This window comes from Convolutriloba macropyga, chromosome 1 (genome assembly GCF_964194025.1).
Source record: "Convolutriloba macropyga chromosome 1, txConMacr16.3, whole genome shotgun sequence".
Classification (NCBI taxonomy): domain Eukaryota; kingdom Metazoa; phylum Xenacoelomorpha; order Acoela; family Convolutidae; genus Convolutriloba; species Convolutriloba macropyga.
The window spans coordinates 58,034,264-58,056,369 of record NC_134468.1 but is presented as its reverse complement, the minus strand read 5'-3'; the positions used below and the strand labels follow the sequence as shown (position 1 = coordinate 58,056,369).

Here is a 22,106-nt window from a genome sequence, read left to right as displayed (position 1 = left end):
ATTTATTTGATGCCTTAAATTAGTTCAATTACTTTCACCTTCATTAATTTGTTCAATTTGTTTACCTTATGATCTCATTCCGTTGTCTGATAGTTTCCCGCTTCGTGATCAGACATGTCTGATCACGTATTCACGTTGTGCCCAAGTGGCTTCAATCTGTTTAATTCATTCCACTTAATTTATGCAACTCAATTCAGTTTGCAAAACTGTCTCTTGTTCTCCCTCTCCGCAAGTAAGCGAAACAAAAGTTAAAGTAGATCTCGCTCCGCGAATCACTCATAAACATTCTGTCTGCATACTCGCAACGCGAATCACCACAGCAAAATAATAAAGTACAAGCGGATTAGACATAATTATAATGAGAATAATAGATACCTAAAATGAGCGGAAACGTGCTACAATACTTTTAACCTAATTTTCGATCCGAATGTTCTTTTATTTCTCCAAATTGGTGGAGCACCTTTTGCGAAAAGTAAGATACAAAGGATGTCTCCTAATTTCGTTTATTGTATGTATCTAATTTTCAAGCCAATTTTACTAAGGCGGAAATTTTAGGGTATACCTCTGCGGTGTAATGGAATGACTTTTCTATAGTTATGTGAGAGGGTGCATTTGGCTGCGATTCGACACGTTATACAAAATTGCCCTCTACACATTCAAATTAGGCCTTGTAGGCAGTTTTGGAGGATCTCAGACTAGCAAAGCTCTAAGAGAACCAAAGCTCTCAACTGCTTGGCAAATTGCCACTTGTTTCTGTTGAGTTTTACCGAACTATCTCGTTTCTCAAGACTAAAAGGAATGAAAACTAGTTGACCAGACGAAAAAGCGCTGAAATGAAATATAGCATAAAATATCACCAACAGAACTAAATTAATTGCTACAAACTTTATTTGAGAGCAACTAAAATAATGATGCTGAAAAATCATAAATTGTTCTCTTTTAGATGGAAAAAAAACGAGTTGACAAAAAAACATAACTGAAACTGCGGTATAATTTCGTGAGAATTGAATCGAAAGAAAATTGTACAGTTTTGCTCTGATAAAAGACACCTTAATTTTCCTTCAAAGCAATTGAAATTAAGTAGAATCAATTCTGTTACAGAGTAATACTGCAATTGTCAAACGTGCACGACTACCAAAAAGCTAAGTCGCAAGATTGGCAAAAAAGTGAACAGTTAAACAGAGGAAATGCTGAAGAATCTTGAAAAAAAACTGACTCAGTAGTTCTTGCGTTAAGTAAACACGTTATGAGAAAATTACAACGAATGAATGAATTTTGAAACTATTTTCCCCAAACTGCAACAACATTCGATGCCTAAAATATACTATTAGCATATCGTTTTGATTCTATATTTCGTATAGATGAAGTTCCGAAAGCACAAGTAAATTGGCAAAGGGCGAAATTCAACTTAACAGGCCACGATTAGCAATTTTGGTTCACCTGAACTTTAACATAATTTCGATAGCCTTTTCAGGAAGCTCCATTTTTTGCCACGAGAAACTTCTAGTATAGCCAACAAACTGCCGGAAAACAGCCGCCCGTTTTAAGCATATTGCGATTGAAACAAAAATACGAGACAAAATTTCAGAATTTGTTTCTAGGTATTACAAAGCGCTCTACTTCGAAGTGTAGTTTGTTACATTCACAAAAGTATACTCAATTCAGCTTCTAAGCTAAAGCCTACTAAGCTTTACACTAATGGCAGCTAGCAATTGCTCCAAAGACTTTGATCCTTGATGACCTAATGCACTATGACATAATAACTTGGTTAAAGCAAACAACAATCGAAAGGTAAAATAAACGAACAAACATAGCATGAAATAAAATCCACAGAACTCAATTAAACACTAAAAACTGCTGTACCCGATGAGCAGAAGCCAAACCGGGTTTACAAATTTAGATAAGAGCAAAAACAGCATTCAAAGTGTATAAACGTTTAGGTTCAGGTTGTTGATTAAAAACGTCTTCATTCAAAAATGTGAGAAAACAGGGAAAATTAGGCAAAAAACTTGCTTGATACATACAAAGCAATAAGAGACAGGCAAAATAACAAAGCTTTTCCTTACAAAAATAAGTGAATAATTTCAAAACCACAACTAAGCGGAAGTTTACGCAACATCGCAGCACCGAGCGCAAAAAAGTGTTACTGACGACTTGACCTCAAAAACATTCCGAAAACTTCAAAAACGGAATTCAAAACCAACGGTTTATCAGCTAAAATCTACAGATCAACCAACTTGCAGGCTAACAGAAATCAGGCTGCTTATATAAGGGTAAACTGAAGTATGGACTAGAAAATTTGAAAAATGCAAGGACGGAAACTTTGCTCAAGTTTTTGTCCTCTAAGTCAAATTTATGCAATTAAAACTTGAGCATAAACCCAAAAATAAGCGATGAAAAAAAATGGTAGGCCCATGAAGATAAACGAAATTTAAAAAATGGCAAAATTTCGAAAATCGAAACTTCTATTTTTTTCGAATAGTCGCTTACTTTCGGGATATGAAAATCTTGAAAACCATTTCATTCTCACTAAAAACTATCCAGTGACGCAATTTAGAACCTCAGCGAAGTTTCAATGGCCTCTGAATATCAAAAAACTCTGAAAATAATTTAAAAACTTAAAACGTGAAAAATGAAATTTTATTAAAATGTCACCAACTTTGTGACATTAAAACCTTCGAAACAATTTTTCTCTCTAAAAACCCCCCCAGTGACAACCCATCGTCAAGTCCTAAAAATGCTTTATTCACCCCTAAAGATTAAAAAACAACCTACTAAAGACGGGCGAATTGCTCTCAATCGACCGATAAGCAGTTGGCTTTGTCAGCAGATGGCCAAGATCTAATAAGGCTAGCTTTTGTCTAATTGAAGGGGCGTGAGTGGGGACTGATTGTGGGCAACAGTGGTAGAGGGGGAAGGGGTCTTTGGCTGCACGGGGCCCTTACGGGCTGAACGATGTGCAGGGGTGGGGATTGGATGAAGTCAGTGGGGGGGGGGGGTGAGTCTCCAAAACAGTTCCTGCAATTCGCACACTTGTAGACCAGTGAGCTCAAAAGGCTCTAAGAGATATTAATGCCCATTGGGTGCTACCTGTTTATCTCGCTTCATTGGACGAAAAGTCAAATGGGTCAGACGAAAAATCAATCAAGCCAAAATTGCATAAAAGACCAACAGGACTAATATAATTGCTACATACTTCGGTTGGCAGCAACTAAAAACTCAAATAACGACATAGCACCATCAAAACGGAATACCATAACCAGTAGATTGCCGGAATAGCTCCGAAAGACTCTACTTGCGTGTCGTATAATAGAGATAGAAACAGATACAGATCTAAATCGAAAACAAAAATGACGCCGCTCGATAAGCCAGGTAAAAAAACTTTTGGCGATAATTTAATAAAACGTGTTAAAATTCAGTCCCCAGAAGCCTTTTATTGGTGACCTTTACTGCACATATGAGTTCCTTTGACCTCAAACTTATTCAGTTTAAATTCAAGTTTTAAAGTGCAAAAGTCATCTTATTGAGAGTAATTCACGTATGATCAAAATCTAGTCACGCAACTGAAATTGAAATCTTTGCTAGAGAGACTGATAACTTCAAAAATCATGAAAATTTGTGAACAGGTCTTAAAAAAACAGCGCCCCAATGCAATTCAAATTCTCTGAATTGTAAAAACCAAGAGCAACGCGCTATAGCTCCGCAGCTATAACAAGAAAGTATGGCTTGCAAAAGATCTAGCAATTTCCCAAAAATTACCTTCTCATCTCGATTTTAGGTAACTCTGCAGCTTCAGCAGCAGAGACAACTGGATTGACCACTAACGCTTGCTTAGGGCTTTAACTGAGCATTATTTTCTTGTCGCGTTTTGAAAACTGGAAAATTGTGTACAAACTTCTTAAGACAATCCAAATTCCATGGATTGTAAAAAACAGCATCAATGCAATCCAAATCTGATTGCAAAAAAGAGCGCTTTGAGATTTATAGCTGTGGAGAGGCTGACGGGCGTGTATGCGTCTATGGTGTTCGACGACAGATGGTAATGAATAGTTTTCTCGCAGTACGCGAGTTTTGGAGATTAGAAGCAGGATGAGGCACATCCAGTAGTATTATTAGGGCAGTAGTAGTAGGGTCTCTAATTTTAGTAATCTCTTGGAAAACATAACTCCAATGCTCCAACTTCTCAACTTCAGCGGTTTGAAGCTTAACCCATCAAGCCGAAAGCAAACAGTTGTCTATCATGAACTCATACAGAAAACAATTCAACCAATAGTATATTGCAATTTCTAACTAATCATTCCCTCCCTCCTCTATACATAAAACTTCAATTTAAGGATTTACAATAGAGTATTTGTGATTAATTTACATCCCTTATAAGCTCACAGAGAATATATATCAAGAGTAGTTACAAACAAAAATATAATATTTTGGAGGAATACTGAAATGAAGACCGATAGCACCAGTGCAGTTAAAACTATAAGATTAAATGGATTTGCCGAAATAAACTTCCTGTCTCCAAGAGTGAGAACTGACCAGACCAACACCACTTATAATGAGATGTCTGGAACAGTTTAAGTAGTATACACCGACTCCCCTTTACAGCATGAACAGTCCGCCACATTACCACTGAGTCGTAGCGAATTTAAACAATGCTTTTTTGCGCGTAAAGACGCAGCCAGCAACTGCGGAATGAGTATTACCAACGAACGGCGGTTAATATTGCCATTTAGAAGGTTAGAAACTCCAAGGGGATGCCAACTTTGTGAATACGTGGCGAGGGTGGTAAAAATTGTGTGGTAATGTTTACAATAAACCGTTTATTGAGATAATAAGTACATACATCACGCCAATGCTTGGCTGATTAGAATACGAACTTCCGCCACTCCTAATGTACCGAAAGTGGCCAGAAAGTTGCGGAACTTCGTTCTGTAATCCCAAAAGCAAATTTTACTCACTCTGATATTTCTCAGGTATTCAACGGGCATTAATAATTTCGCCGATAAGTAGTGCTATTTGTCATTGCAGCGGTTGATTAAAGCGATATTATGCATGCGTTCAATTTTCACATCCAAAAGCATTAGTAAAAGCATTAGCTGAATTTAATTATTCCCATTTCCTATGTGTTGACATAAAAAAGGCAATTGATGGGGGACGTTAACTCAAAAGTTCGGCGAAAAAACTCAAAGTTCGAGTTCGTCACAAGAGCTCAGTAGTAATGCGCGTGGCAAAAATAAATTGAGACCAACTTATCAATTGTAGTTAAGCGACAATTTCCGATTTGTTCTGAGTTATCGGAAGTTCGTTATAATTCAAGTCCAGCCAACATTTATGATCTTCTCTTTTTTCCTTTTCAGGTTGCGATCCGTTAATAACTACCCGGGGTGCGTCTGTTGCATAATCTCGGTTACTAACACTGCTGGAATAGGTCGCAGCCATAACAAACCAGTTGCTGTCATTCAGCGATCCGTGAAGTAATCGACTTCTTTCAATGTCAACATCATTCCACTGCTGCACGTCTTTGAAGCCGACCGGAATAGTTGCCTTGGCCAGCTTCTGCACTCCCGCATACTTCGATCTGACAAGTCTGTGCTGTCGCCCAGAGGGTGCATTAGGCTCTGATTTGAGCTCATCATTGGAGTTGAAAATCACTCGAGATTTTACTGAAAGAAGACAACACGATTTTAATTGGTTAGATTTACCATTTGTTTAAAAAAATAAGATCAGTTTGTCCTACGCAAATAGTCCTATGCTGAACGACAAAAACATAGCTCCAAAAGTTCCGGAAAAAACACGACCTGTCGGCACTTTTTCGAACAATACCAAATCAGCAGAGTATATGGAACACAAACCGCTGATTCTACCTGGCGTAAGGAAAGATTATTTCCAAAGACAAACATAACCGATTAACGTCGGAATTGCTCTCGAACGACTAGTGGGAGCTCCAATATTTTGGGGCCTGCTTCAGCTGGGGGTTGGGGTAACCAAAATGACGTCATTAAAGATTATTATATACCACTATAACCACTAAAATTTTTAGTAAAAATGACAATTTCGGTGCTTTATTCATTTGACTTTTTGTAGTCAACTGCCGCCACTTGGTTTCAGCGGCTTAAAATTGAGAATGAGAGAGAAATTTAGATCACGCAAAACAAAATAGGTCCAAGGGCGCAAAACTGACTCGAAAAGACATAACATAGCATAACATGCATAGCTGGCAGACTCTTGCATAACATAGCTGGCAGATTGCCAGAAAATAGCCGCAATACCTTCGTAGATCTACTGTCTCAAAAAAAACAGTAAAGACAGACTAAAAAATCGTCTTTTCATTGAAGGCCGATAAGTTATATTCTGTTTAAAAATCTGTGTAAATTTTTGCTGCCTCTATTAGCTGCTCTCAAATAACCTTCATTTAGAGTGACACACACCCACTTGACCTTATCTCTTTGAATTTAAGTAAATAAAAGTCAATTTCAAAGTGAGGAAGTCATTTTTGAGAGTGAGGTAAGTCAAGTGTGACCAAATTTAATCACGCAAATTAACAAAAAAACTCGCTCCACTAAGAGCGAAAAATGACGACACACACAAAATTCAGCTGAAATTGAATGAACGAATGAGCCAAAAGCATATTTGAAGTGTTTGACGTCATATAGTTATAGCAAAAATCACGACGACGAATTAAAAAAACATAGCAGGACAAGTCCTGACGTACAATTCAAAGAATTTTCATAGACTAAACAAAAGACTAGACCTAGTATGACTATGAGTGAACTGGGGAAAACCATTTATAAAAAAAAAATAAGATAAAAACATTAAAAAAAAACAAAATCAAAGTTGAAATGCAGCATGTGAACAAAAAACCACCAGCGAGAAAGCGAATTTTTGTTCAAACACCGTTTTCTCACTCTACTATAAATTTAGAGCGAAAAAATTTCACGCCGCAAAACCACTCGCTTTTTCGCTTCACTTCCTGTTTCCACGTGACCAAAATTACTACTCCAAATTGAATTCAAAAATCATGAAAATGTGTGAACAGATCTTTAAAAAAAGACAGCGCCCCAATACAATTCAAATTCTTTGAATTGTAAAAAACCAAGAGAAGGCCAATAATAGCCCCAGCTATCGCTGTGCGGCTATTAAAAAAGACAAACAGGTTTACCATAATTGCTTCAACCTTCGTTCGAGAGCAATTTAAAATTTGGAAAACAAAAGCTTATTAAGTTTGAATGGTCATAAATACAGCAATCGGGCAAAAAAAATTTGCCCGATTGACTAATGTTGCATCATAGAGCACTGTTGAGATCCTCAAACACTTTCGCTCCTCAAACACTTTCGTTCGATATCTAGACATTTCAACCAGTCGTTCTCATCAGAAAACGAACAACATCATATAACTTCGTTTGAAATCAGGCCACCGATTAAAACCACGCATCAATTTAAAGTGTCAACAAACAAATGCAACCACGATTAAAAACATAACCGATTAACGTCGGGCGAATTGCTGTCAAACAACCGGCTGACTTCGTCAGTAGCTAGGCACGGTTTAGTGACGCTAGCTTTAGCTTAATTGAAGGGGCGTAAGTGAGCGCAGCGTGAGAGGGTGCACCGGGGGCTGATGGGGGTGGTAACAGGTGGGGGGGGGGGGTCATTCTCTAAGAACCGCACCAAAAGTATATGTCTCCAAAACAGATTCTGTGAATCGCATACTTGAAGACTAGTGAGCTGAAAGGCTCTAAGAGCACTTAATGCCCGCTTGGCGCTACCTGTTTATCCCATTTTTGAGGACGAAAAGTCAAATGTGTAAGACGAAAAATTGGTCAAGCGAAAAATCGCATTCAAAAAAGACCCACAGGACTACTATAATTGCTACAAACTTCGTTTGAGAGCAATTAATTACCAAATCAGTAATTTAGATCCTGTCGTCATACCACAAATTACTGCTCATTCGAGAGTGCTTATTCATAGTATGTCCTTAATAAACTTACTGTCTTCGTGAATGGGTCTGAAAGGTGATCGATCAGTGTAGATGACACGGGTGGGTGGAAACGGACTCAGTAACAACAGAGAGCTCCTCAAACTACGAGTGGCGGAAGACTCATCATCGTCACCTGCATAGTTGACGTTATTCTGACTACGCGCTGAGAGATGTGAGACAGTGGAAGTAACGGGGGGATCGTGGAATATGTTTTGAGGCCCAAACAAGATTGACGATGAAGAGCCGTAAGGACTGGTTCCCGCCATGAGAGAAGTCAGGAAAATGGTGAACATCTGTAAACATAAAGTCAAAATAATGCCTATCTAAAAAGTAGTCTTAAAAAATAAGACTTGAATCCCACTCCAAGATATTAGCACCAGAGCAAATGCAAGTGTGTGTATATATAAACATAACCGACTAACATCGGGCAAATCGCTCCCAAAAGACCGGTGAGTGGTTGTCTTCTTCATTAGCTAGCCCCGGTTTAGGGAGGCTAGCTTCAGATTAATTGAAGGGGCGTAAGGTGAGCGCAGCGGGGGTGCAAAAGTGGATTGGGGCGGACGGATGTTGGGATGGTGGGTGGGGGCGTGGAATCAATTTCTAACAACCGCCCTTCACATCATAATTATATGTCTCCAAAACAAGTTTCTGTGAATCGCATGCTCAGAGAATAGTGAGCTGAAAGGCTCTAAAAACAATGCTCACTGGGCGCTGCATCTTTATAGTGTTTATGAGGACGAAAAGTCAAATGGGTCAAGCGAAAAATTGCATTGAAAAGACAAAAAGGATTAATATATTTGCTACGAATTGCTTTTGGGAGCAATTAACAATGATTTCCTAAAGAGTGTCTGTTTAGTCATTTATGATAAAAAACATTTCTACTATGACTCATTGTTAATGAGCATCAGAGATGGTGACATTACGCCACATGACAGCAGCTGAAGAGCGGCATCAACAAAGAGAGAGAGAGAGAGAGATAAAACTTGAACGAGAAAGAGAAGGAAAAAACCCAATCCAACAGAGAGATAGGAATATTTTCCATGATGGGATTCGACTTCAACAGTAACGTTGGCCAGTAATGGTAGTCAAACTCAGAAAAGGATGAAAATACTAAAAAATTTTGAAACAATTGCAAATTTTAACAAAATCTTGCTAAAAATCAAGCTATGGATATCTTAAGAACCATTTCATTGTCTCAAGAGACTACCCAGTATCCCTGTTTCAAGCCTGAAATAGTTTCACTGGCTCATAAAGATCCATACCCTTGGAACATGATAAAAAATTTTGCAAAAATTTGAAAAAAATTTAAAATTTTTCCAAAAATTACAAAAACTGGGGTCGTAAAAATATTGAAAACCATCCCATTAACTCTGCAGCAGCTTATCAAACCTTGGAGTTCCCACGGCCACTGGTGCCCGGAAAAAATTAAAAACATGAAAAAATCGCAAACATTTAAACAATTGTTTAAATTCGTGATATTAAAATCCCGAAAAAGATTCTGTTACAACTACAAACTATTAGTAACATTATCAAACCCTAGAGGAAACCCTAGAGGCTAGAAAAACCTAAAATAAAAAGTCAAAAAACAATCAAATTGCAGGTTTTACAAAATTTGCAAAAACTTGAGATACCAAAAACTTGAAAACTGATCCTTGACCAACAAAAATTTTCCAGTAACTTAATATCAAACCCTAACGAAGGTTTACTGACCCTGAGGCTCAAAAAACCTGAATAATGACTATAAATGTCAAAAAAATGCTAACATTCGTGATGTTAAAATCTTGCAAGACATTCTATTACGTCTAAAAAAAATACAGTAACCTAATTTCAAACCCTCCTAGAGGAGTTTCCCTGGCTTTGAGGCTGAAAAAAAACCTTGTAAAAACGACAAAAATCTTCACAAAATTTTAAAACAGCAAATTTTAGCAAAAAATTGCCCAAATTTGTGACATTAAAAAGTTGAAAAACAATTCCATGGCCAACAGCAATTTGTCAGTAGCTTATTATCAAACGCCTTACGATATTTTCTGGCCCTGGGTCTGGAAAGACCTGAATAGGGAAAAACAAATGTCAAAAAATTTGAAAATAGCACGTTTTGTCAAAAAATACTAAAATTCGTGATGTTGAAACCATTCTATTACCACTAGAAACTATGCAATAGCTTACTATTAAAACCTAGAGGAGGTTCTTCGATAGCTAGGGCCGATAAATATCCAAAAATGTCAAATTTTCAAAAAGCTTCAAAAAAAATGCAAAATAATATAAATTTGCGTTTTTTAGCGGTTGTTCGTCAGTAGCTGGAAACGGCGGGGGGGGGGGGAAGGTAGGGAGTGTACTGAGGGCTGATGGGGGTGGGCAACAGTGGGGTGGTGGTGGGGGGTAACAGCGCGCGGGGGGGGCAACAGTGGAGGGGGTCAAAAGTGGAGGGGTATAAGACCCGCCCTTCACACCATAGGTCTCCAAGTTTGAGCTGAAAGGCTCTAAGAGCACTTAATGCCCGCTGGGCTACTACCTGTTTATCCCATTTTTGAGGACCAAAAGTTAGTTCAAAATCGCATAAAAAAGACCGACAGGACTAATATAATTGCTACAAACTTCGTTTGAGAGCAATTAAAATCAAATTATAATATTAGACAATGTAGCAAGAATTCAGATCAACTTCATTGAGTCTAGTTGAAAATCATTCGTAACTTAACAGAACTTAAAAGAACACCCAGGCTTATTTCCCAGAGCAGCCTTTGAAGTTTTTTCAAACTTGAGGCTTTGAAGTTTTTTCAAAAATTTTAACGAAGTGTCTTTTTGCATATTCTTCAATAGAGTACGCAGTGTTAGCATGTGAAAATCAATTGTCTTGGTCAATCATCGATTTCCAGATTGTACTAGCTCGTATAAAAACGCTGTTTTTTAAGTAGCTATTTCCCAATATGAATTTCCCAATACGAAATAAAGGCATTCTCGTTCTTGCAAACAGAGTTAAGAAATTGGTTGCATAAAGCTGTTGTGGGCAGGTAATTAATTGCTAATGACATTCTAACAATAAGATACTATTTTGAAGTCGATGAAAAACTACCGTTAAAATGTGAGATTCTAATTTTAGATTACTAGAGCAATCAAATTTCTGTCAGTCGAAGCATGATTGTAACACAACTGCTCTTCTAAGCTTCTATTTAGATGGTCCACAATCCCTTACAACAAAATGGCTGAGCAGTAGAGATGGCCAATTACCAAGGGACTCTTTAATAGAATTTTTGCATTAATAAGAAACGGAATCCTTGATAGCATTCAATGTCTTAATACCAGTAGTCATCTTAGGTAGTTCATGTTTAACTTCATCTTCACATAGTAGGTGCGAATCAAATTAGACTGCGAGGTATTTCACTCTCGATTTTATATAGTTTCTCCAATAAAATGCTCTCATATTACTCTTTTGAAGCTTCGCAAATAATATGGTTCTTGTTTAATTTAAAAGTTGAATCTGTTCATTCCGAAGTAGTTTTTGAATTTTTAAAATTAATTTTTAGGTTTTTCTTTTGCTGCCGGAAGTGAAATTTCACTTGAGAAAATTATAAGGTCATCTGCATACTGAACCATTGCACGTGTTTTCTCATCAAAGTTGAGCTCTCAGTCATTAATGTATGAATTAAATGGCAAAGGTACAAGGACAGTTCCCTGAATTAATCCTTACAAGGATACCCAGTTGGATTATATGTGGTTCATTCTTGTTTTTTGCAACTATTTTAACCTGTTAAGATACTAAGAGTTAATTTATCAAAACTATAAATAAGAATCTAATCTTGATTCCAAGAATTGATGATTCATTGAATCAAAGGATTTTGAATGATCCACCAATGTGGAAAATGAAAAATTGTTACTATCAATCTCGTGCATTATTTTCTCCGTACTGCAACAAAGTATCAATTGTAGAAATTCGACTACGGAAGCCAAATTGCATATTCGACAATTTTTTTTTTTCATTAAGGTGTTCGTTAAGGATTTGTTTTCTAATTAATCAAATAATTTTCAAATAATTTTTGAGATATTCCCTGTAATTGCTATAGGGCAATAACTTTCATGGAGTTCAGGATCACCATTTTGTAAATCGGACCGAATAACAATAGCTTTTTTGTTGCTTTGGGAATTTTTGGCTCTTTAGTCAATTGGTTAATAAGGAGTGCTTTCAATAGAGTGTCCATCTTTCAAAGACCATGCAGGAATGTAATCCAGTCCCACTGGTTTCTTAACACATTGTTTGACAAGAGCTTATGTTTATTGATGCTTTTTCATTACCCTAAAAATATGGCTTTAGAGGAGCGTAAAACACACAAAATTTGCATACATTTAACCAGCATCATTGCCACACAAGTAGATATTGCTTAAGGTCCTCTGATAGTTGTTTTTGATAATTTTTATCTTAATTACTTTTCGGGTTCAAATTTCTGCTTGACTGCCATATTTGATGATAGGACAACACATTGATGGTTGGGGTAGTGCAGGTATCGCCAGGTAGTGCAGTTCTTTGCATATTCTGAAGATCTGCATCATTTGCTGTATAAGCAGTCAAAGATCTGTTGTCTTATATGTTTGTGGGCGTTTTAAAGTTTCGGAACTTCAAACCATTTGGTGAAATTATGGTTTTCAAACAACTACGTTCAGGAGAATTCAAATAATTAATATTTAAATCGCCAATATGTGGGGGGAAGCTATACGTTGTGATAGTATTGCCTATGCACGATAGTAATATAAGCTTTACAGAAATAATGGCATATCTTTACATAATGATTTAGTATGTAATTGCACATGCTGTAATTGGGGGGTTGCATAACGTACTGGGGAGATCACAAACGGAAAGGATCCGTTTATGATACAGCTCGATCATAGCATCAAAAAATTGGTCAAGCGCAGAAAAATTGAACATTATTACCAAATTCTCGCACTCACCATTAAAACGGTGCTTTTGCCGTTGCTAGCTCGGCTGTCTCTCTGCAATGTCGCAGTTGTATTCAGTCTTTGTCCCTGACAGTGAGTAGGCGGGGAAATAGTGGTATTTGAGGAAGGGTTATTGTTAGGAGTGTTAGAATGATAAAGACCGGACACTCCTGCCAATGATGATTTGAAAGTTGCACTACCAAAAGAGGTCACCAGCTCCTGCAATTTCCTCAGCTGAGATACAAGAGTCCTATAATTAATGAGAACAAGGATAGATTGCAATTTAACAGCCACCATGTACGCGAACCTGGCCAAAAAGGTAAATATGTAAGTAAAATATATAGACTATAGCCCTGATAACACAATAAATTTTTATCTTGCTTTGTTGCCATTATGCTTTGACAGACCTAAATATTCTGATTTAAAAGTCCGAGCTTACGTAAGCATTGAGAGAATTGAGGAAAAATTATTTTATAAATATATATTTATATATCTACCACAAGGGGTGTCTCGTTTTCCTTTTCAAAAATTAGCCGGCCGATAGTCGGAATAGCTGGAAAATTGAGATGCAGTTGCTAATGCAACATACAATAACAATGAAAATTCGCGTTTTGAAAATAATCACTTGCTTAGTTTATTTTGGCCGTCCTGCTTTTTTATTAACAGCCTTCATTACAAAGGTTGCCTTATTTGGCCTTGTAAGGGTTTCGAATAACCTTCAGTGACCATAATTTTAGAGTCAAAAAGTCATTTAGTGAAGGAGGTTAGTCATTGATTATCAAAAAGACTAATCATGCAATTCAACTTAAAACACTTCTAATTGAGATCAAATAAAAGCAGCAAAATAAATGAAAGAAGGGAAAGAACGTATGACCAAAAACACTCTTTTGATTGCGGCGTGAACAAATGTAAAAAGAAAAAGAGCGTGCGACAGCCCCGGAAACAAAAAACAGCCGAATAACCAAAGGACCCAAAGCTTTTGAGTAAAGAGCCGAAGCTTTCTTTTAACCTAACCCTTAGTTATGATTGTTAATTTGCAGAGTGAAGCAATGTAAAACGCAAAAAGCGCAAGGTCAAAAAGAAAAAGGCAGAAAGTCCTGAAAAACAACCCAAGGAAACGGATGAATTAACAACCTTACTACCTTCAAATTCTCAAAATTAGGCACATGACCCTATATACAAGAAAATAAACGAAAAGATTTGGAAAGTATAAAGATGTGTTTTGGATTACTAGTGTAGTCGAAATTATCAAAAAATACACCAACTATTGACACTACGGGTACTTAGATATCATGCAGAAAAAGAACGCAAGACTACTGGTTTCCAGGTCAAAGAAAACCAAGATGAAGCAAAATAAAAATACCAAAAAGTGATATGAAAAAACTTGAAATCTTTGTTTAAAAAAAGTGGCATCAAACTGATTAAAAACACATATTCAAATTCATTATTTCCACAGAGGAACAAAGTGAAAACGTTACAACACTTGTGTGAATCAAAAATTCACACAAATTATTCTGAAACAAATGGCACCCAAGTATATGAAAACTTTAGCTACAACCTAAACCGAATAAATGAATAGAGTTTTGCCGCAATAGGCTGGTAAAATAAATAAGAGTGTAGCTTAAAAAGTTTTATGGGTGCAAAAACTACCGATCCCGGACCTCCAGGGCACTAGTCCCACATCTTATACACTAAGCTACAATGGCGTTGCTTCTTGTTCACTCACAACGGCTCTTATATTGGCAATATTTAAAACTTTATTTCAGAATGAGAGCAACTCAGATAACTCAAACATGAAGAAGTCAAGCATAAAAGTCTTTCAAGCAGTCAAAAACGATCTAGAACAAAGGCAAAAAACGGTCAAGCAGAAATTATGTCTAAAAACACATTTACAACACTTACCTCACACTTCGTTCGAGAGCAAACAATAATTTTTATGCAAACAAAAAGTATCAAAGTAAAAAAAGAGATGATATCAACAAACTACGAAAAACAGAAACTACGAAAAAACACGTACTCTTCCTTAGAAAGACAAATGGATCTGTTAAATAATGACCCAAAAATTCAAGACACGAACAAACAACAAAGACTACAAAACACAAAAACTCGCAGAAATTTTGAGATTAAAAATGTTAGAAAATCATTAGCTATCAAAAACAACTTTAAGAAATCTTTGGTTCAGTATTAGAAAACCGAGAGCCAATGGAACCTATATTCGATGAAACTATAAGAAGACAAACGAACATAAAATAACAGAAACGGAAATAACTAAAAATAATCACAATTTATTGAGGACAGGGCGTTTAAAAACTATAACAATCCAAAAATTATGACAATCCAAAAAATGGACAACAAATGAGAAAGTTAAAAAACTCAATTTAATTTTTGAAACCAAACAGCATTAAAGTCAACATAGCTGGCAGATCGCCAAAAACAGCCACAATCGCTTCATAGATCTGCAGTCTCAAAAAGATAGTAAAAGAAAGACGAAAAAGAAATTTTCAGTACTAAATGCTGAGATGTTAGATTTTGATTAAGAATTTGTCAATTTCAGAGTGAGGGAGTCATTTTTGAGAAAGGTATATCTCGTGACCGAAACTTAATCACGCGAATGAACAAAAAAACTCACTCTACTGGCAAAGAGTGAAAAATTACGTCACGCGCGCGAATGCAAGAACGAATGAACAAACAGCAGATTTGAATTGCTTGCGACGTCTTTTGGTCGTAAAAAACCTTGACGAAATTTAAAAAAACCAAGAGGAGGCCAATAATATCCCCAGCTATCGCTCTCCGGCTTTTAAAAAACACTATTACCTCGATAGGTATATATACAATTGAATATATGTACCATTAGATACAACCATAAGTAGCTATCTTTAGTTAAACAACATTAGTAGCAGTCGCGGAGAAAAATTCTCGAAAACAGAACTAAATAGTATTAAGGCGTAAGGCTCCAAGGAGCTGCTCAGTCAATTACTACCCTCGGGGTTTAACCTGTTTATCCCATTTTTGAGGAAGAAAAGGTAAAAGGGTCAGAAAAAATTAGGCAAGCCAAAAATCTCACAATGAAGACCACAGGACTAATATAATTGTTCCTATAAAAAAGAGATATCTTGCATTATCTCATGCCGAAACTAAACACTGTAGAACAAAACTTCCTCAACTTGTGCAATGTGTCACAATGTATTTTTTGTCAAATCGTCACCTGCAAAAAACCTAGCAAAGAGAAAACTAATTTTTAACTATGAAAATAGTCTGAAATTTTTTTGAACCAGACAGACTATGTAATAAGCGTTAATGCTTGAGAACCTCAACATATTAGTATTATAACTTTTTATTTTTATATTTCATAAAAATCTTTCAGATTCCAAATTGCTTGACGTCCAAACTAAGTCTTGCATAGGTTTTAAGAACTAACAAAGCAGCATTATAGAAACAAGCAGAGCGATGTGTTTTGCTTCAACGAGTACCCCTGTGGCGTGATAAACGAAAAGTAAGGTGTGTGATTGGCACACCAATGATCTATAGTTCGATCGCCTGCTACCGGGAAGCTGTCTGTGCGAGGAAGAGCTCTCAGTTAACCATAGCTTCATGTTTACCATACCCTGACCAATCTTGGCTGCAATGACGGTTCCACGTAAAAGTTTCAGACGCAAAAAAGTGGCCATATTCACCAAAAAAGAGCATGTATGCTCACAAAATGAACAGTCTGAGATGTAGGGGAATAATTTAAAAAGTACAGCTGGGAACAGACTACTGTAAATGCTGATTAAAAGCCTAATTCTGCTCCGCTGCAATTACGCAGAAACAAATTTATTTATTTATTATTATGTTTTAAGCAACTACTGGTCTGTCGGCTCATGTTGCAAGAGCACGGTTATATTCGAAAAGCTTTATACATTATCTGGTGGTCGACGGGTTAATACATTATGTGCAAAAGCACATTACCGATCCTCCTAGTTCAGTTTGAACTAATTTGACTTCACCTAAGCATATGTTAAAACATCTAAATATATTAGAAGTCCCTCACCGGTTTTGCTAGCCACCTTTTTTGTTAAGTTAACAGGTGTCAAAAGTGAGATTCTGTTCGAGGAAAAAAAGTTAAGAAGAGAAAACACATACCTGTTGTCGTGTTCGAGATCACTGACCCTCTTCTTGAGTGTTTCGTTCTCAGTGCAGACTGACTTGCATTGGTCCTCCAGAGTCTCCATGTACTCTTTCCGCTTTCTTCTGCTCTCTTGGGCCGACCACTGGAACATCATATTTATAACTTTATAAGTACAACTGAACACCTGATGCTACTAGAGCCATTTTTCCGCCTTATGGTTGCCCAACTCACATTCAGCGATATAGTTGGCTAACAGAAAATAAACCTGATTGTAGAATTGACGCAGAACTGATTACCTGAAGCCGTAATCAAGTATAAACTTATGCCTGGTTAATTTCTGAATGTCTTAAGTTGGATTTATAGTGATTGTCCCTGGCATGAATGCTCAGAAAAATCTAATGCACAAAATTGCACCTTGAACTGTATTCGCCTTCCACCGCATTTGCTAGCACTACAAGTTACTGCTGGACAATGGATACATAGATACTGCTGGATATTTTATTCTTTCTACACTGAATTAATTAAAAATTATTCCAGAATTCAAAAGGGTACGAAAATTGATGACTCGTGGTGTTACTGTTCAATAGATTCAGATTGATAATTTCAAACTGCATATTAATAATAAACATAGCCGGCAGATTGCCGCGATAGACGCTTGTGGCCTACCATGGATTGAAACAACTAAAGAAATAAGATTGACAGAACGACCACCAGCTTTTGAAGAGACTAGTAGACTTCTTGGGTTAGATTCGGACTGTCATTTTTATGACACATTTGCTCTAGAAGGAAAAATCCCTAATGGAGCTATTTCAAAATTGATATTCGATATGAAAAATCAAGACTCTATTACTCAGGAATTAGGGCATATAAGTTTGGCACTACTTAGATGCACACTATTGACCTTTAATTAGTAAAAGTTCATAAAACCTAAAGTTCCATAAGTGAGTTCAGAAATCGATTTTTTGAGTGAGGTAAGCCACGCAACTGACCTAAAAGCAGAAATGACGTCACGAACATAAATTTTAACTGCAAAGCAGTAGAAGTCACTGAAGTTATTAAAAAAGTCAATTCCAAGAAGTCAGGGCAAGACGAAACAGAAATCTGTTAGACGGTAAAAAAAATAGGAGAGCAATAATATCCGCCAGGAATTGCTGACGCAGCTATTAATTAATAATAACTTTTTATCAGAGTCAGTATCGTTAGAGTCGATAGATGACACTTATCAGTTAGAAATAGCATCGTCTTTTTTCTCCGTGTCGTGGTCCCTAGCACGAGTAACACGAGTTTTACTATTTTATTAATTGAATTTAACATACCCTAAAAGTACAAAAAATCACAGGTATTTATAGTCTTATCTGTATAAAAATTTACACAACCGTTTAGATATAGATAAACTGAAAATGGTAAATTTACACCTTAAGTATGAACAAGTTTTTCCCCTTGCCATAAATGGCAAGTATTAGGGCAGTTTTTTGCACTTAACACATTGTTCTTCTAACCTGAGAACATGTCATTGATATCAACTGGGAGGGTCATCGAGTTGGTTTATGGTCATCACTGATGAGCGAAGGTCTAATTAATCGCGCAAATTTATGGTTTATGTACACCGATAAACTTGTGCTATGGACAAATTTGAAGCAACGATTCGGTTCAATTTGGTAGACATCATTCAATATAGTTACTTCACCAACATCAGGTAAGAAACTTTTGTTTATATCGAAGTTTAAACTTAAACTCTAAGTTCTGATCTTCGCGATATATCACATCCTCCCTCCTTTTTAAGCAAGTTTGTAGGAATATTCTCAAAATGTCTGGTTGTTTTTTATTTGTGCTCTAAGTTCTCGTGGCCCCTGAAGGTTGTTGTTTAGTTAATGAAGTTCCTCCTGTGGATTTGGGTGATGCCACATCTATATTTTCCCTATTTCTCTAAGATTAAGAGTCAGTAGATTGCTATCAGTAGATCCAGCCTTGATGTCATCCGGTTCCAGCCGTGCAATTTGGTTGCCACTAACAAGCACTGTCCTGATCGAATTCTCAAGTTCTCGTGGCCCCTGAAGATTGTTGTTGAGTTAATGAAGTTCCTTCTGTGGATTTGGGTGATGCCACATCTTTATTTTCCCTATTTCTCTAAGATTAAGAGTCAGTAGATTGCTATTAGTAGATCCAGCCTTGATGTCATCCGGTTCCAGTCGTGCAATTTGGTTGCCACTACCTAGTACTGTCTTGATCGAATTCTCAAGCTGGATGAATGAAGTATTCAATAATTTGCGTATAATGAAAGTAGCTGTAACTGTTAGTGATGTGCTCGTTGGTTTAAAGAGGACTAGTTTATACAGATCAAAGTCAGTGATTGACACATTGTAGGGACTCCAGGCTTAAATAGTCCGTTTCACTGTTTGAACCGCTCCCTCGGCATGTCCATTTGCTTTTGGATTGTAGATGGGTGACTCTGTCTTTTTAATACCCAGTGATTCACACCAATTTTAGGTCACCGCTTACAAACGGGACCATTGTCTGATTCTAACGTTTTTGGTATCCCAAATAGTACAAAAATTTTACTCATGTACACCTTCACTGTTTGTGATCTATCCAGCCTGATCCCGCGCCACTCATTTAGATATTACCTTGGTCGTTAACGTAACCCCAGTCCTTATGGATTCTTTCCCAAACTTCAGCGTCTGACCAAGTAGATACTGTTTTCCCAGGCTAGGCCTGTTTTCTTGGCATTCCTTACATTTACTAACATATCGAAGAACATCTTGGCTGATGCCGGGCCACCAAGCTATCATTCGGATTGCTGTTTCAGTGGCATTTTTGACTGGGTGTGTCTCATGAGCTTTGGTCATCCACGCATGTCTTAGTTTGGGTGAAATGAAAGGCACAACCCGAATGATTCCGTTGTGGATAGTTAAGGCGTCATTTTGTTGTTCAGAACCTTTCTCTGCTTCTGAGCACTGTTTCCAGTTTCCGCTTTTTATTCTTTTGATGACATCTTGGAATAGTCGATTCAATCCCAGTTCAATTCTGATGTCTGACTGGGTCACCCCGTCGATTCGAACAATATGTATTGTCAAGAGCAAAGCAGACTCGATCATTGTCATCGTCGTCATCGCGATATATCACAATCCGATTTTAATAACAAAACTTGAACTCAGCTGAAAACTACGTCACAACAGAAAAATTTCAGTTCAGGTGTCCTCTTCAATCGTATCCTCGTCAATGTTTGAGACATGAGAGAGATTCGTGTTGCTCCAATATTCTATCATTTCAGTACTTTAGTTACATTCGACCATTTTTTGACATTCGATGTAGTAAAATGAGTTGATTGATGTAATCAAAAGGGAAACAGTTCATTTTTATTTTAATATTGTAAAACATAATATTATTATATATTATGATAATATATTATATATTATAATGTATTATAGTATAATATATAATATATTTTATTGTATAATATTTTACAATATATAATAATAACATTAAACTGTTTCCCTTTTGATTGCATCAATCAACTGATTTTACTACATCGAATGTCAGAAAAACAGTAGAAGGTAACTAAAATGATAGAAACATACCCGGCAGATTGCCGGAAAATAGCCGCCGTTGATTCCAATAAGCATGATTGGGATTGAAATAACAGAAGATATTGAAAAAAAAAAGATTTTTGTACAAAAACATTTTTTTAAGTCCGATTTATTTTGATGGCATTTCGTAGTTGAACCTACTTCTGTTTCTTAGAGAGAGGCTACAGGGGCTACTATCAATAACAATAAGCATTAGAGATGGTAAATAAGACTTATAGGAACGACGTTCAAATAGCGGGCATCTAAAATTGGGCTTTATGGGTTTATCCCGTTTCTAACTCTGACTTCAATTTTTATACTGAGTCTGTTCATTTTGAATTGCTTTGCTGAGCAGCTGATGTTCAAATTCACTTTTAGCAGAATGAGAGAAGAGAGAAACTAGCCTAGAGAAGTCAAAAAGATTTCACGCAAAATGTTGAAAAGGCGGCAAAATGAGGTAAAGCGAAACATTTTTTTATTCGACGAAGTAAAAAACATAGCCGGAAGAATTCCGGAAACGACTCGAAGTAAAAATCTGAATCTGACAAAGAAAAAATTCTCACTAATCAGATGCATCACCAGCATATTACCAATCACCAATCGACAGATAGCGTAACCAATTCACAAAGAAAAGACTGGAGAACTGGAAACTTGACAAAGGAGAAAATCAAAAAAAATTATTCTCTAAAAGTCCAAATAAAATTCTCTACAAAAAGATAACATGCAGTTTCCCATCCATAACTAATAGAAATCAATTAGCTATATATTTGGCTAGATCAATCGCCCACCTAGTACTTGCAGAGAAATGTTAAACAACAAACTAAAAAAGACTATTAAATCTTAAACGAATTAGAATTTTGTATAATTTGTTTAAATGAAAACTGCCCTCATGCTAAGCCTTCAAGTGCAAATTCATAGTATCGACACCTACAAAATGCTCCTTATTGAGAAAAAGTTGCCAACGAAAAACATTAAATTGGAAGAAGTAGGGAAAAAAACTTAAAAAAAAAGACAAAAATTGGCCGAAATTTGCTCTGATTTACTCGAATTTCTTTAACAAAAACAACTCGAAACTAATATCAATCAAAATGAGAAAACATCCAAAAGAACTAAAACAGCTGACTTCCACTATAATACTCCCCAAATGATATCAAAGGTTGAAAAAGAATAGAAAGGACATTTAAAACCAAATTGAACAAAAAAAACGAGAAAAAGTAAGGTGTTTTTTAAATTTTACAAGAAAAAAGCCGAATAAAATTATTTTGATCAAATAGAGCAATGAAGTGATCGCGAAATAATGTGTACAAGTCATAACAAGCTAAGAAAATGTCTACGATTGAAAAAAAACGGAAAAAAAGCAAAAAAAAATCAAAAAATGGTTGAAAAATTTTCAATTTTTCTGTCATTTTTCTTCAGAAAAAAAAGGTTTTATACCAGCAAAATTGTAATCAATTTGTATCCCTGATATTCCTTGAGTAACGAGCTTCTATGCAAATTGCACTTAAAGCAGTAAAACAAAACAAAAGGCCGAAAT

General features: G+C 36.4%; 2 protein-coding genes across 2 annotated transcripts in view; one reads left to right on the top strand and one right to left on the bottom strand.

The window, feature by feature from the left end:
* Positions 1-22,106, top strand: part of LOC142340818 (RNA-binding protein 25-like) — a 259,293-nt gene that overhangs the window by 143,445 nt on the left and 93,742 nt on the right. The window lies entirely within an intron of this gene.
* Positions 4,262-22,106, bottom strand: part of LOC142340811 (uncharacterized) — a 36,305-nt gene continuing 18,460 nt past the window's right edge. Inside the window, exons 5-8 of the mRNA XM_075391541.1 lie at positions 17,021-17,148; positions 12,911-13,148; positions 7,983-8,265; positions 4,262-5,660 (exon numbers count right to left, since the gene is read on the bottom strand). Coding sequence (XP_075247656.1) covers positions 5,260-5,660; positions 7,983-8,265; positions 12,911-13,148; positions 17,021-17,148 — 1,050 coding nt within the window. The 3' untranslated portion in view covers positions 4,262-5,259. The remainder of the gene's footprint in view (positions 5,661-7,982; positions 8,266-12,910; positions 13,149-17,020; positions 17,149-22,106) is intronic.